At 48.9% G+C, this 14,531-nt stretch overlaps 1 protein-coding gene across 3 annotated transcripts in view; it reads left to right on the top strand.

The window, feature by feature from the left end:
- Positions 1–11,559, top strand: part of spag9a (sperm associated antigen 9a) — a 34,376-nt gene extending 22,817 nt beyond the window's left edge. For 2 of the 3 annotated variants that reach the window (XM_083676978.1, XM_083676976.1), the window contains 17 exons: positions 779–946; positions 1,324–1,453; positions 1,577–1,669; positions 2,054–2,221; positions 2,339–2,531; positions 2,833–3,048; positions 3,533–3,743; positions 4,079–4,201; positions 4,381–4,461; positions 4,587–4,654; positions 4,793–4,941; positions 5,668–5,839; positions 6,489–6,602; positions 6,882–6,917; positions 8,227–8,403; positions 8,580–8,723; positions 8,880–11,559. In XM_083676978.1, coding sequence (XP_083533104.1) covers positions 779–946; positions 1,324–1,453; positions 1,577–1,669; positions 2,054–2,221; positions 2,339–2,531; positions 2,833–3,048; positions 3,533–3,743; positions 4,079–4,201; positions 4,381–4,461; positions 4,587–4,654; positions 4,793–4,941; positions 5,668–5,839; positions 6,489–6,602; positions 6,882–6,917; positions 8,227–8,403; positions 8,580–8,723; positions 8,880–8,998 — 2,362 coding nt within the window. In that variant the 3' untranslated portion in view covers positions 8,999–11,559. The remainder of the gene's footprint in view (positions 1–778; positions 947–1,323; positions 1,454–1,576; positions 1,670–2,053; positions 2,222–2,338; positions 2,532–2,832; positions 3,049–3,532; positions 3,744–4,078; positions 4,202–4,380; positions 4,462–4,586; positions 4,655–4,792; positions 4,942–5,667; positions 5,840–6,488; positions 6,603–6,881; positions 6,918–8,226; positions 8,404–8,579; positions 8,724–8,879) is intronic. The other variant, XM_083676977.1, reaches the window with a different exon arrangement.
- The last annotated feature ends 2,972 nt before the right edge of the window (positions 11,560–14,531 follow it).

The raw sequence follows: 14,531 nt of genomic DNA, 5'->3' as shown, positions 1-14,531 counted from the left end.
TGTAAATGTAAGTGTAAATGTACTTTCCCATAAGATTGTTAATCAAACGAATGACTCTTAGCTGTTCACCTTCAGACAGTGTGCCATGCCCGTACAGTACACTAACCCTAACCCTGACCCTAACCCTGACCCTACACAGAAGGTTTCTCAGTGTCTACACTGTGTACTGTCCTTTGAACAGCTCAGTTACTAATATAATAATATATAATAATATTATAATATTAATATTTAATCATATTTAATCATATTAATTTAATAATATGAATCAATTAAATTATAATAATATCTGCCATTTAGCTGACGCTTTTATCCAAAGCGACTTACATTGCAGTGAGTGCATACATTTTTCAGTATATATGATCCCAGTGGGGCAGTTATGGGGGGACAGCCAGTGGGGCAGTTATGAGAGGACAGCCAGTGGGGCAGTTATGGGGGGACAGCCAGTGGGGCAGTTATGAGAGGACAGCCAGTGGGGCAGTTATGAGAGGACAGCCAGCGGGGCAGTTACGGAGGTCTTGTAGCCCCTGTGCTGTGGTGGGTGGGGCTTGGCTCTGTCGATCAGTATCCCCCAGCATGCTTCACTTCACCTGTTAAGTGGTGGTGGTGGTGGGTGACTGTTGGTTGGTTGGTTGGTTGGTTGGTTGGTTGGTTGGTTGGTTGGTGACCCCCCCCCCCCCAGTCTTGCTATCCCTCTATCCTCTTCCTGCACCCCAATTGGTTCTCTCTCTCTCTGTCTCGTCTCCCTCCCCTCCCCCGTTCGGCCCCGCCCCTCCTGCAGCTTCAGCCGTCTCTTTAGCGCCGCCCCCGCCAGTAACGCGGTGAAGAAGGCGGAGCCTGAGTCCAGCGTGAAGCACAGCGCCCCCGGAGGAGGGATGAAGAAGAGGAGCAGCACCTTCTCCCAGTTCCCCACCGAGAAGTCCAAGACCTTCAACTTCCTCAACGAGGAGTGAGTTACAACGGCCGCCGAGACCCGAGGCCCCTGTTGATCATAGTCCTGCCTTATTGATCGCCCCTTTGGGGATCAGTTGAGTTGAGTTGAATTGAATTGAATTGAATTGAATTGAACTGAACTGAACTGAACTGAACTGAACTGAACTGAATTGAATTGAATTTAACTCGTATGAATCAGACTTTGAAAGGAATCGGTAACCCTCACAGCGGCCAAAAACCCACTGGAGACCAGTGACACAGAGTAGTTAAAGATGATGATATGTTTTTCAGATGCGTATCCAAGTGACCAGTGAGTGTCAGCAGATGAAGGTGTTATCGTTCATAGTGTATGACTCTGTCTCCCTCCCTCCCTCCCTCCCTTCTTCCCCCCAGAATGGACCCATGCAGCTCTCCCTCCCGCAGGGAGAAGAAGAGGGCCCAGTACAGCCAGGTGAAGGCCCACATGCAGAAGGATGATGGGCGGGTGCAGGCCTACGGATGGAGCCTGCCCAACAAATACAAGGTAGGAGAAGAAGAACTGGGAGCACGCGGGGGAGAGAGAAGAAGAAGTTCTGAAAAATAGAGAGAGGAAACGAGAGAATATCTTCTTTTCCACTGAAGACTTGTTTCCCCTTGGTCCTCTCAGGTAGCCAACGGTGGACAGATAGAGAACAAGATGAAGAACTTACCTGTGCCAGTCTACCTGAGGCCCCTGGACCAGAAAGATGCTTCTATGAAGGTGAGCACACCCTGGGCCTCGTTTAAAGGGGCAATCTTTGAATTAATGATACAGTACCAGTCAAAAGTTTGGACACACCTTGCCAAGAGTGTGCAAAGCTGTCATCAAAGCAAAAGGTGGCGACTTTGAAGAATCTAAAATATGAAAGATATTCTGGTTTGTTTAACACTTTTTTGTTTACTACATAATTCCATATGTGTTCCTTCATAGTTTCGATGTGTTCAATATTAATCTACAATGTAGAAAATAATAAAAATAAAGAAAAACCATTGAATGAGCAAGGTGTGTCCAAACTTTTGACTGGTACTGTATATAGCCATTTAAGACCATGTTGACAGAATGTCAACCAGTTACCAGGAAGTAAATACTCTCCTTGTCCTGCAGCTGTGGTGTGCTGCGGGGGTGAACCTGTCCGGGGGATGGGCCCGCGACGGAGGGTCCACGTTTGGGACCGGCGCCCCCTGCAGCGACGCCCCAGAGGCGGAGCCAGAGGCCCCGAAACAGATGAAAGGCTCCCAGAGCAGCCTGGACCAATTGGAGCAGGAGAGCAAGGTAAGGGGGAGGGTTTTCTTTTTCTTTTTTCTTTTTTTTTTTGTGAGGTGGACCAATACACAGAAGTCTCATTTATGTGCCCAATGTATGGCTCAACCTGTGTTGTCCTTGGTTCAGGAGCAGGAGAAGGGCGACCAGGAGAAGGAGAGGGAGAAGGAGAGGGAGAAGGAGATGTCCAGTAGAGTGTGGATCTGCACCAGCACACACTCCTCCACTAAAGTCATGGTGCTGGACGCCAACCACCCCACGGACATGCTGGACAGCTTCTACGCCTGCAACTCCCACGTGCTCTGCATCGCCAGCGTGCCAGGTGTGTGTGTGTGTGTGTGTGTGTGTGTGTGTGTGTGTGTGTGTGTGTGTGTGTGTGTGTGTGCATGTCCGTGAGGTGTGTGTATTTATGGTGTTTTAGCTGATTGTGTGTATACAGTATTTCAAGGTGTGTATCTGTGTGTGTGTGTGTGTGTGTATCTGTGTGTGTGTGTGTGTTTCTGTGTGTGTGTGTGTGTGTGTGTGTGTGTGTGTGTGTGTGTGTTTCTGTGTGTGTATGTGTGTGTGTGTGTGTGTGTGTGTGTTTCTGTGTGTGTGTGCGCGTGTGCATGTGTGTGTCTCAGGTGTGCTGGAGACAGACGAGCCCGCGGGGGAGGAGGTACCCCCGGACCCCGAGGCGGGTCAGGGCGACCGGGCGTCGCTGACGGGCAGCCTGGCCAGCATCGCCTCCACGGGCAGCGACGGCGTCATGGCAACAGAGGGGACCACCGCCGTCCCCCAGACGGCCCACTCAGGGGTCAACGACCTCCCGGCCGAGCACGGTGCTCAGACCAGCTCAGGTAACCACGGTCACGCACCCATCGACCCTGGTTCACGGTTAGGTGACATCGGTGGTCAACCAACGGTCAGGTTTTTGTTCCAGCCCGGCACGAACACACCTTAGTTACTTGAGTTATTTAACACGTCAACTGATGGGGTCTGATGTGAAATGTGCTGTTGATGTGTTAGTGGTCAGTATTCTCTTTTAAATCTCTTCTTAAAACTCATTTTTATAGACTAGCCTTTAATTGATGCTGCTCTTATTCTTTTTAATGTGTTTTACTGTTTCTACTTGTATTTCTGTTTTTTTTTATTTTATTTTTATTTGCGTGTCTGTTTTATCTGTTTATAAAAATATAATTAATTATTTATATAAATAATATTCTTCTTCTTCTTCTTCTTCTTCTTCTTCTTATTATCAACTTGCAGTCATGGTACTTCATATTTAACCCCTCTGCATCCACACCCCTCTCCTCCCTCTTCCCTCTCCCCCTCTTCCCACAGTGGACCTGTCCAGAGAGCCCAGTCCAGCGGAGGACGGGGTCCCCACGGCGGAGGAGGCCACGGAGGCCACGGAGGCCAACGCGGGGGTGGGCGAGGAGGGGGAGGAGGGGCAGGGTCAGGACCTCAGCCAGCCCGGCATCTACACGGAGCACGTGTTCACAGACCCACTGGGGGTCCAGCACACGGACTCCCCCACGACAGACGCCCAGAGGTGAGACTCTGGTTACTGAGTGGGTATTGACATGAAAAGTTGGAAGAAGAAAACTTTGTGCAGGAGCTTTGTGGCATTCATGAACTAGAAAGGGTAAAAGTTTCAGGGGGAACTTTGTAGGGTGTGACCGCAAAGTCTGGCTTTTTATGGTAGGAGCTTAAGTAACATAGCTGCCTTGATTTTGAGTTTTGTTATTAATAGATAAGCCTAGAGATATTTCCGTGGTTTTGTTTTGACATTTAGATATCAAGAGTGTGTGTGTGGTTGTGTGTGTCTGTGTGTGTGTGTGTGATGCACCGAAACTCACCAGCCCCATGTTATGTTATCTGTTGCAGGGGTTCGGACCAGGAGGGGGAGGGCATGGCGTCTCTGGCTGATGAGAGAGACTCTTCTGGGGAGGAGATCCAGAGGATGAGCAGTGCCCTGCCCACCATGTGGCTGGGGGCCCAGAACGGATGGTGAGGAGCGGGGAAAACCACGGAGGGAGGGAGGGAGGGGGGGGGAGAGAGGGGGGGGGGGGAAGGGAGAGAGAGAACAGAATTTCACCTGATTGGATGGTGCCAATCGTTCCCATTCATTCATTCTACTCTAGTATGTGTTTTTATTCATCCCCTGTTCTCTCTCCTCCGCTCTGTAGTCTGTACGTCCACTCCACCGTGGCCCGGTGGAGGAAGTGTCTTCACGCCATCAAGCTGAAGGACTCCATCTTGAACATAGTGTGAGTACGCAGCCCTTCCAGCTCACGCTGAAGAACACTCGCAGTACAAATTCAGTTTTTTATTTCATGTCGACGTCTTCAGTGTAGAGCTTCACAGGACGTCCCTCTGTGTTCTCTGTCTACAGGCACGTCAAAGGGAGGGTCCTGGTCGCCTTGGCAGACGGGACGCTGGCCATATTCCACAGAGGCGTGGGTAAGGAAAACCTCCCGTCCGACTCTTTAACGCTGCTCGTCATCGTCAGACATTTTGTGTCCGAACCCGGGTAGCCATTTTGTGCCGGGTGTATGTCATTTTCCTCACCAGCGTTATATGTCCCCCCTCCCTGTGCAGACGGTCAGTGGGACCTGACCAACTACCACCTGCTGGACCTGGGCCGGCCCCACCACTCCATCCGCTGTATGACGGTGGTGCACGACAAGGTGTGGTGTGGCTACAGGAACAAGATCTACGTCATCCAGCCCAAGGCCATGAGGATAGAGGTACCTATGGAGCTCCCTCCCTCCACCTTGATTGTTTGTGAACAGTTTGTTGTTGTTGTTGTTGTTGTTGTTGTTGTGCTGACAGTGTAAAGCGATTTGAGTTTCTGACGCTCGATAAATGCGAATCATAGTGTTAGAAAATAAAAGACTAGAAGCCAGAAGTCTTTCTAACACTATGATTTAAGGAATGATTTAAGGACGATTTAAGGAATGATTTAAGGAATGATTTAAGGATGATTTAAGGAATGATTTAAGGAATGATTTAAGTTTTACTTGGTGTAATCGGCAGCAGAGCAGTCCGTGCTCTGGGTCCAGCCGTGTGGTCTGAGCCAAGGCGTTTTCTGACGTTTTCCCCTTTTTGATCTCTCACCCGGTCTGAAGCGGGACACAAAGCATCGCCATCTTAATTGGTTTGAGGATGTTGTGTGAACCGGTTCCAAATGGTTGGCCTCATTACAGTCTAACAGTCTACATCTTACAATAGTTAGTCTTTCACTCATTCCTCCTCCGCTATGGACCCTGGTTTCACTACGACTTACCGTAGACGTTCTGTTCGGTCCCGTGTGTCTGGACAAAGAGGGTTGAGCTCCGACCACCGCCCACAATTCTACCATTCGCAGTTAATTTATAGTTTAGTTATTTTTGCAGCAACACTATACTTAGTTTATATGTCCAGTCGTATGACTTTTTATAAATTATTGTTTATTTTTGTTTTACTACTTGTAGAAGTTGTTTGACGCCCACCCGCGTAAGGAGAGCCAGGTCAGGCAGCTGGCGTGGGTGGGAGACGGCATCTGGGTGTCCATCAGGCTGGACTCCACGCTGCGGCTGTTCCACGCCCACACCTACCAGCACCTGCAGGACGTGGACATAGAGCCCTACGTCAGCAAGATGCTAGGTATCAAATCAAATGGGTTTTTCGTCACATACAGTACCAGTCAAAAGTTTGGACACACCTTGCCAAGAGTGTGCAAAGCTGTCATCAAAGCAAAAGGTGGCTACTTTGAAGAATCTAAAATATAAAACATATTCATACACTTTTTTGTTTACTACATAATTCCATATGTGTTCCTTCATAGTTTTGATGTCTTCAATATTAATCTACAATGTAGAAAATAATTTAAAAAATGAAGAAAAACCATTGAATGAGAAGGTGTGTCCAAACTTTTGACTGGTACTGTACATTGGTTTTACACTTCTTTTGAGGTATTCACATCAACACAGTTATTTTTCTGTGTTTAACTGGGAATAGGTCAGTACACAAAAACAAAAACATGGAAATATATGAATACATTTACAGATATGAATAAATTGTTGTTAGTTAACAGGCCTGGCCTGGGGTTCAGTTTAGAGAATGTATTATAAATACAGTAAATGGTTTTAATTGTGTCTCTCCAGATTATATAATACACAACATAGAACACACCACCTCAAGTTTAGCTAGGGGGTTAATCCATTTACAGTGCATTGACCTGTTTCACATCGTACCGTTGTTGTTAGCTGAGCATAAGTGACCCGTGTTCTCGCCCTCCCTCTGCCGGTCGTAGGCACGGGAAAGCTGGGCTTCTCCTTCGTGAGGATCACCGCCCTCATGGTGTCCTGCAGCCGCCTCTGGGTGGGAACAGGAAATGGCGTCATCATCTCCATCCCCCTGTCAGAAGGTACGTAACGGCGTTCGATTCCTGCCGGGACCGTGTATACGCTGACAAATGTACGCACTCACTGCAATGTTAGCCTGGGCCGTTGATTCACAGTCGTCACCCCTACACCCAGTACGTAACGATATGAGCCAGGTTAGTCAGCTGTCTGGAGGAGAGAGTGGGCACTCATAGACTCTTCACTCCTCCGCTGCCCCCGTCTGTCTGCACCTCCTCCTCTGTTGTCCTCCCTCCCTCTCTCCCTCCCTCCCTCCCTCCCTCCCTCTCTCACTCCCGCCATAGGTCCTCAGCATGGACACTCACTGAGGGGCCCGAGGGGTGAGTCAGCATCGCACTGCTAGCTTAGCCAGCCTCTCTCTCTCTCTCTCTCTCTCTCTCCCTCTCCCTCTCTCTCTCTCTCTCTCCCTCTCTCTCTCTCTCTCTCTCCTAGCTCGATTTCTTTCAATCTGGAGTGCGGCATCTTGTCCTGACCTCCAATTCTCTACGCTCCCTCCTTCCTCTCTCTCTCTCTCTCTCTCTCTCTCTCTCTCTCTCTCTTTTCTCTCTCCATGTTTGTGGGTCTGGTCTGGGCTGGGCTGGTCTAGTGTGTGTGTGTGTGTGTGTATGTGTGACCCTGACGGGTTATTTGACCCTAACCGCTGCTTCCTCCCCCAGCAAGTCTCCAGTCTCTCTCTGCTCTGCTGTTTTTGCTTCTCTCTGCACAGCAAAACAAAAACACACAGACAGACTCCTTTACCGCACAACCCACTGCCCCCCCCCGCCCCAGCCCCCCCCCCCCCCCATTGTCTCTCTATCAGTGCAGGGCAACCAACGCCAGTTATCAACCCACTGAACCCCCTGCCACCACCCCCCCCCCCACCCACCGCCAGCTATCAACCCACTGACCCCCCGCCCCCGCCACCCCCTACCCACCCCCACCCCCTCCCACTGTCTCTCTCTCTGCGCAGGACAACCAACGCCAGTTATCAACCTACTGACCCCCTGCCCCTACCCTCACCCCCACCCTCACCCCCTACCCCCCACCCCACCCTCACTCCCTACCCCCCACCCCACCCCCCACCCCAACCAACGCCAGTTATCAACCCACTGACCCCCCGCCCCCACTGTCTCTCTGTCTGCGCAGGGCAACCACCGCCAGTCATCACGCCTTTGCGGACAGCGTTTGTTTTGGCTTCATTAACATGGCTCTGGTCTGTTTGTTTTTGTTCTGTGATGATGTCATACATGTCTCCTCCTCGCCGTTAGCGGTTTCCTCCCTTCCCCTGTGTCCCGTGGCCTCCAGCCAGCCCGACCCAGGCAGGGTTTAGGACTACAGCCTGTCGGTCCGCCGGCCGGTCCGCTTGCTGTGCAGAGCAACACATTGGTCCAGGAAGCTTCAGAGCGTTTGGCTTTGGCTCAGAGCGCACAGCCGTGCCTTTTAAAGGCGCAGCCCGCTCCAAAATCAAAGTCTGAATGTCGGAATGTTTTCAAACCTCAAAACCAGCCCGATGTCAAAGACGAGTCCGTGCTCTTGACGGCTTTGTTTTTGCGTCTTTAAAAACACGTGACAACGCTTGCGGACTGTCCGTTTTCTTACCTTTTCTGGTCCCAGTTCTTAGCGGTTGCCGTGTTTCTCCTGATTCCGTAGCGAACAAGTCCGCCAGCGCCGTGCCTCACCGGCCGGGCGGCGCCGTGCGGGTGTACAGCGACGACGGGGCGGAGAACGTGTCGCCGGGCAGCTTCGTGCCGTACTGTTCCATGGCGCACGCCCAGCTGTGTTTCCATGGACACCGTGACGCCGTCAAGTTCTTTGCAGCCGTCCCAGGTAAAAAACAAGTCCAGGGGAGGGGAGGAGGAGGAGGAGGAGGAGGAGGAGAGGAGAGGAGAGGGGAGGAGGGGGGAGGGGAGGAGGAGGGGAGGGGAGGAGAGGAGAGGAGGAGGTAAGGTTTGTTATGGGATTCATCAAGACCTCACACCTCTTGTTCTTCCTTCTTCCACCAGGTCAGGTGATCCCGGCCCCCAGTACAGGAGGGGATTCTGGGTCGGATGACGCCGCCTCAGAGTCGTCTGACACGGCCACGTCTGAACCTGCCAGAACCTTCCTGGTTATGAGTGGAGGGGAGGGCTACATCGACTTCAGAATGGGTGAGCAGACCTGTGTGTGTCTGTGTGTCCGAGTGAGTGAGTGTCTCTGTTTGTGTGTGTGTGATGAGTGGTGGTGGATGGTGTCTTGGAGCCCTGTGTGTGTGTGTGTGTGTGTGTGTGTGTGTATCTAAAACACCTACCCCTCCCCCCCCCCAGGTGACGAGGGAGGGGAGGTGGACGGCCAATCAGAGCCCACCATGAAACTCCCGTCGGCCCCCGCCAAAGCCGAGCGCAGCCACATCATCGTCTGGCAGGTCACTTCCTGTCAGGAGTGAGCCAATCACAGACTGACACCTCACCTCACCATCGGGTTGCCCAACCACCTTGCATGCCCTTTTAAGTTGTTATTATTATTATTACTATTGTTATTATTATTATTATTACGATTGTTATTATTATTATTATTATTACTATGATTGTGGATGGACGACATTGTTCGTATTCCTGACGATTCTTTTTAGTGTCCGTTTTGTATAGATTTCTTAGTAACACGGGTGTGCAGCTCCGTCCGTTGGGGCAGGCCAGGTAAACGCCAGGTAAACGCCAGGTAAACGGGACTGAAGTGAATGAATCCGTCCGAGGAAGGCTGTCCTGTAGCTGCAGAAGCAGGGATCTGTCCTGAGTGAGCGCAGCCCTCTGGCTTTTAAAGGGACACAGGCTTAACCTGCCAGGGTGCTCAGGTACCACTGTGTGTGGGTACTTACACCGTCCAGCTCCTGACGCACAGATAGGAAGGGATCTGAAGAAGAAGGGAAGAGGCCGTAACGTAACGTAACGTAAGGCGGACCAGGACCGTTATGTTAACATGCATAACGTAACAAAAGGGAGTCAAGTGGTTCTGCACTAAATTGATTACAGAGAAAAATATGATATACCTATGATTTTGGGATTTATATAGAGCTCCACATCAGAGCAGAGTGTGTGTGTGTGTGTGTGTGTGTGTGTGTGTGTGTGTGTGTGTGTGTGTGTGTGTGTGTGTGTGTGCGTGCGTGTGCGTGTGCGTGTGCGTGCGTGTGCGTGTGTGCCCGCATGTGCGTGAGTGTGTGTGTGTGTATGAGCGAGTGTGTGTGTGCGTACACCGTTGCCGTCACCGTGTGTAGTGTTTTAGATCCTAACCTTACAACAGATTTATTTTTGCTACCTTCATGGTGCTGTAATGTAGGCAGCGTCAGGGCACCTTCAGGCGTTCCGTAGAGAAGAGTGAGACGTAGCTAGGTTAGTTTCAGCCTGCATGGGGAAGTCCTGTATCTCCGTCCATGTGTCTGCCTGCTCCTGCCATTTTGGATCAAACTCCCCCATTCCCCATTTTGGGGAAATCTGCTTGTGCCACCATTTTGGGTCTAACTCCCCATTCCCCATTTTGGGGAAATCTGCTTGTGCCACCATTTTGGGTCAAACTCCCCATTCCCCAATTTGGGGAAATCTGCTTGTGCCACCATTTTGGATCAAACTCCCCATTCCCCATTTTGGGGAAATCTGCTTGTGCCACCATTTTGGGTCAAACTCCCCATTCCCCAATTTGGGGAAATCTGCTTGTGCCACCATTTTGGGTCAAACTCCCCATTCCCCATTTTGGGCTTCCTTTATGCTAAAGCTTGCCGGCACTTTAAAATAGATGACTGTGAGTGGTTCGAAGAGTAAGACCTGTCGCAATGTAGACATATACTAAAATGTGCTAACTGTTCAAAACAATAATGAACAATACGTAACAGAATATTTATTAAGGTGTCACCCAGTTACCAAAGGACAAAAAAATATGAGTATGAAAATAATTATTAGCAACATTGTTAGTTACTTTCAGTGTGCATCAATTCTGCGTTTCTGAGTCTTGTCACCACAGTAATTCGATTGATTGATATTTTAAGGCGTCTTTTTTTAAAGTACATATTTCACAGGGAATTTAATGAAGGTAACCGTTTTACATTGCACCTTAAACCGTCATCCATGCAACACGAGCAAGGGACTCCAGTAACTGATTTGAGTCCTAGTTTTGTTGTGTTCTTACGAATGCATCCGGAGACCATGAAGCCAGTTTGTTGTTTTTTTTACTTTGTATTTTGTGCTCTTTTTGTACTTGCTGTCTGTGAGACACTTATACAAAAAATAATCTGTATTTCGGTGGTGTCTGTAACATGAGAACAGAATATCGGTGTTTAAGTTTTTTTTATATTTTGAAAACTGGGTTGGGATTGGGCTGTGGTCGGTTTTTTTCCAGTTCAGAGGGAATAACTTCATATCGTGTTGTAGCCATTCCAGTATTTATTTTTCTTATCGAGCCTAAGGCGGTTCAGAATGTAACTTTTTACATGAACAAATATATTAGGAGAATATTACGTTAAAAATCAGAAAAAAATCAGAAAAAAATCTCTTAAGCCAATGGGTTTGTCTGATTAGTAATAATGGTGATATAATGGAATTCAAACGTAATAATCATCTTATCGAAGATTGGGAAATGATGAAGATCAAATCTCTCCAGACAGCTTACAGATGAGGTCTATGGACGTATCTTCAGAACAACACATTCATTGTACTAAGCTATGCATGTTTTTCTATGGAACACTGCTGTGTATTGGTTCAAATCCCTGTTTATTTCCACCGTTTTGGGTGGAAGGAAGTCTGCATGTGTGCGTGTGTGTGTGTGTGTTAGGTGCGTGTGTGTGTGTGTGTGTGTGTGTATGCATAATGTGTGCATAGTGTGTATCTCTTGTACCCCAGGGGATGGTCTGTAGTAGTGTACCAGGCCTCTCTCTTGGCCATAACTGTGGTTCCTCCTGGTAAATGTTTGCTAAAAACAGCATCATAGCCTTATTTTTAACAATCTATTAAACTCAATTTCATGGGGAATTCTCTGTGTCGTCGTGTCTCATTGACTGCAATATATTTGCACTAGGTGATATACTGAGGTATTCATGCATACTTGGATAACAATTAGATTTGTACTGAACTTCATTATAGTAGCATAATGTTGTAATAAACATGATATAACAGGTATGACATAACACCCCCCCCCCCCCTCCCGGGTCCCTAGACGAGAGCTTGGGGAAGGCCCCCCCACGACGTTCGTGAGGACAGAGGTCTGGGGGGGGGGTTTGTCCTCCTTCAGAAGCTGAAGCTTTTGGGATTTCTCAAACACCTGAAACAGCTTTTTCCTGCAATCTGGACTCCCACTCCCTACCCCACAACAACAATACAAACACACAGACTGGATGCTTTTCCCCCAAAAGATCAACCCTTTATTGTCTATAACTGTGTTATTAACAGTCCAGAACAAAAACACAAACAATAAATTAAATATTGCACACAACTGAAACTGTGGCTGCACTTGTGCATTGCATGTAACTTGCACCGATCCCCCACTGTGTAACACCACATCTGTATACTGGTTGGACGAGGGACCCCTGAGTTTTGGGGGGGCTTTTGACCTTCTGGTGTCCGAGATAACGGGTGACACGGCATCCTTTGGACTAGGTTTCGGTGTCAAGATTCAAGATTCAAGATTCTTTATTTGTCACGTGCATACAAGTATACAGTGAAATGCAAAAGTGACAGTGCCACAGAGTAGTGCACAATACAATAAGTTTTAAAATACAATAAAATAAAAATAGAAGTACTAAAAAATATACAGTGTCAACACTAACGCTGTCGTGTATTGGAATAACTGAATCCGATCTCTAACTGTGATGTTCCACTGTCACAGAGGCCTTCACTGGTAGGATCCTCAGAGGGTAGAGAATCGAGTTCCACCATTTTGGATCAAACTCCTCATTCTCCATTTTGGGGAAATCTGCTTGTGCCGCCATTTTGGATCAAACTCCCCATGAGTTGTTCTCAATGTATGGAAAGACTCTCTCAGTGAAACTGTGTCTAAATGTAAACAGGTGTGTGTTATTATCAGGGTCAGAGAATGACAGCTTCCCTTTGTTCCAGTCTAGCTGCTCTCTGATACTCTGGGGTTTCTGTTTCACTGTGACAAGCGTTTGAAACAAAGTGGCAAACAAAGATGAAACTGCAGGAACTTATTTGGCAGTATCCACACGTAGTCCACACTTTCCTCTGGACTAACTTTTCTTTTACACCCAGTCCCAGTTTGGATTGTGTCCAACCTCAACATCCCAGCATCCCAACATCCCAGCATCCCAGCCTAATTTAAAGCCCTCAGAGCCAAGGACCAAAGTCCTCTCAGGGTGGTCAGGAAGCTGTTTTCTCATTTCACTCTATCTCACAGTGGTCAGATCCTCAGACAGGGTTGAGAAGAGGGTTTGCGATGTTGGGGTCCAGAATCACAGGAGCTGCAGAAGGGGAACCGTAGTAACACCATTTACAAGACTGATCCATAATGTACCCAATACCCAAAGAACGAGAAAAATATTTTCAGATGAGATTTTAAGGGTCCTTGACCACACACCTCATCCACAGCAACCTCTCACAAAATGGATGTGTCCCACTGATGACCACCAGGAGGTGCTATATCATCACTAACCTGCACACACTGTCATTCCTTCACGTTAGTCATCGAACTGTTCAGGAGCTACGTTGGTCCACAGCGTGCGGTGAGTTCTCCCTCCTCATCCTGATCCTGATCCTCATCCGTCACCCTGGCCCACGTGTCTCACCGTGCTATTGTTACCACATCCATGTTACCACATCCTTCCAACCAGGTTCCTCTTCTGAGGAATGATTCCCTTCACAACCGCACGCATGGAAAATATTTCGGAAAATATTACCTCACAAATTTCTTGGACACATTTGTCAAGAAAGAGTTGGACCGAAAATGACATGCGCCACAATGACATGCGCCACAATGACATGCACCACTGGCATGTGCCACAATGACATGCGTCACAATGACATGCACCAAGCATTCAACAGTGTGCCACTGACACTGCAAGGCGCATGTCAGGGGTGGGAAACTCCAGTCCTCTAGGGTGGGTTGCTTTGGATCCAGCCCAGCTCTAACAAAACCCGATCAATCTAATTGTGGCATAAGGTAAGGACCATCACAGGTTGATTGTTTGAATCAGGTGTGGTGGTGCAGTGCTGGAACAAAAGCCTGCCCACACAGCGGCCCTTCTGGACCAGAGTTGACAACCACGGCTGTCCAGAATGTCAACAGAGCTGAGAGCCGTGCGTGTCCCACTCCCCACCAGTAGGGGGCGACCCTGCTCTGACTAATCACCCTGTTCACCTCCGGCTCAAAACACCTTCCATGAAATTACATCACAATGTTATTTCTCCCCCATGCTCCCTCACCCTCCTCCTTCTCTTCATAAGCCATGCGGGGGCTGTGTGTGTGTGTGTGTGTGTGCGTGTGTGTGTGTGTGTGTGTGTGTGTGTGAGTGCGTGCGTGCGTGCGTGCGTGCGTGCGTGCGTGCGTGCGTGCGTGCGTGCGTGCGTGTGTGTGGCATGTGACGTCACGCAGTGCCTTCACAGTCCAGAGAGGGGATTCTGAGACAGTTATTTACCAAGCTGGCTCCTGTTAATGCTGCTGCTGCTTCTGCTGCTTCTGCTGCTGCGTTTCAGCTGGGCTCTCTCACAGGGATGGTACACTGCTAAACACACACACATATACGCACTCATACACACACGCACGCACGCACGCACACACACACACACACACACACACACACACACACACACACACACACACACACACACACCCACCCTCCAGGTGACTCCACAGCAACACAACTGTGCTTTATTATTGGGTGGATTTGAAGGAACATCTCTCACACAGAGAGAGAGAGAGAGAGAGAGAGGGAGAGAGACAGACAGAGAGAGAGAGAGAGAGAGAGAGAGGGGAGAGGGAGA

The sequence above is a fragment of the Argentina silus genome, assembly GCF_951799395.1.
Source record: "Argentina silus genome assembly, chromosome: 9".
NCBI lineage: Eukaryota > Metazoa > Chordata > Actinopteri > Argentiniformes > Argentinidae > Argentina > Argentina silus.
Note: the sequence above shows the minus strand (reverse complement) of the source record. Positions and strands in the feature narration are given on the sequence as shown.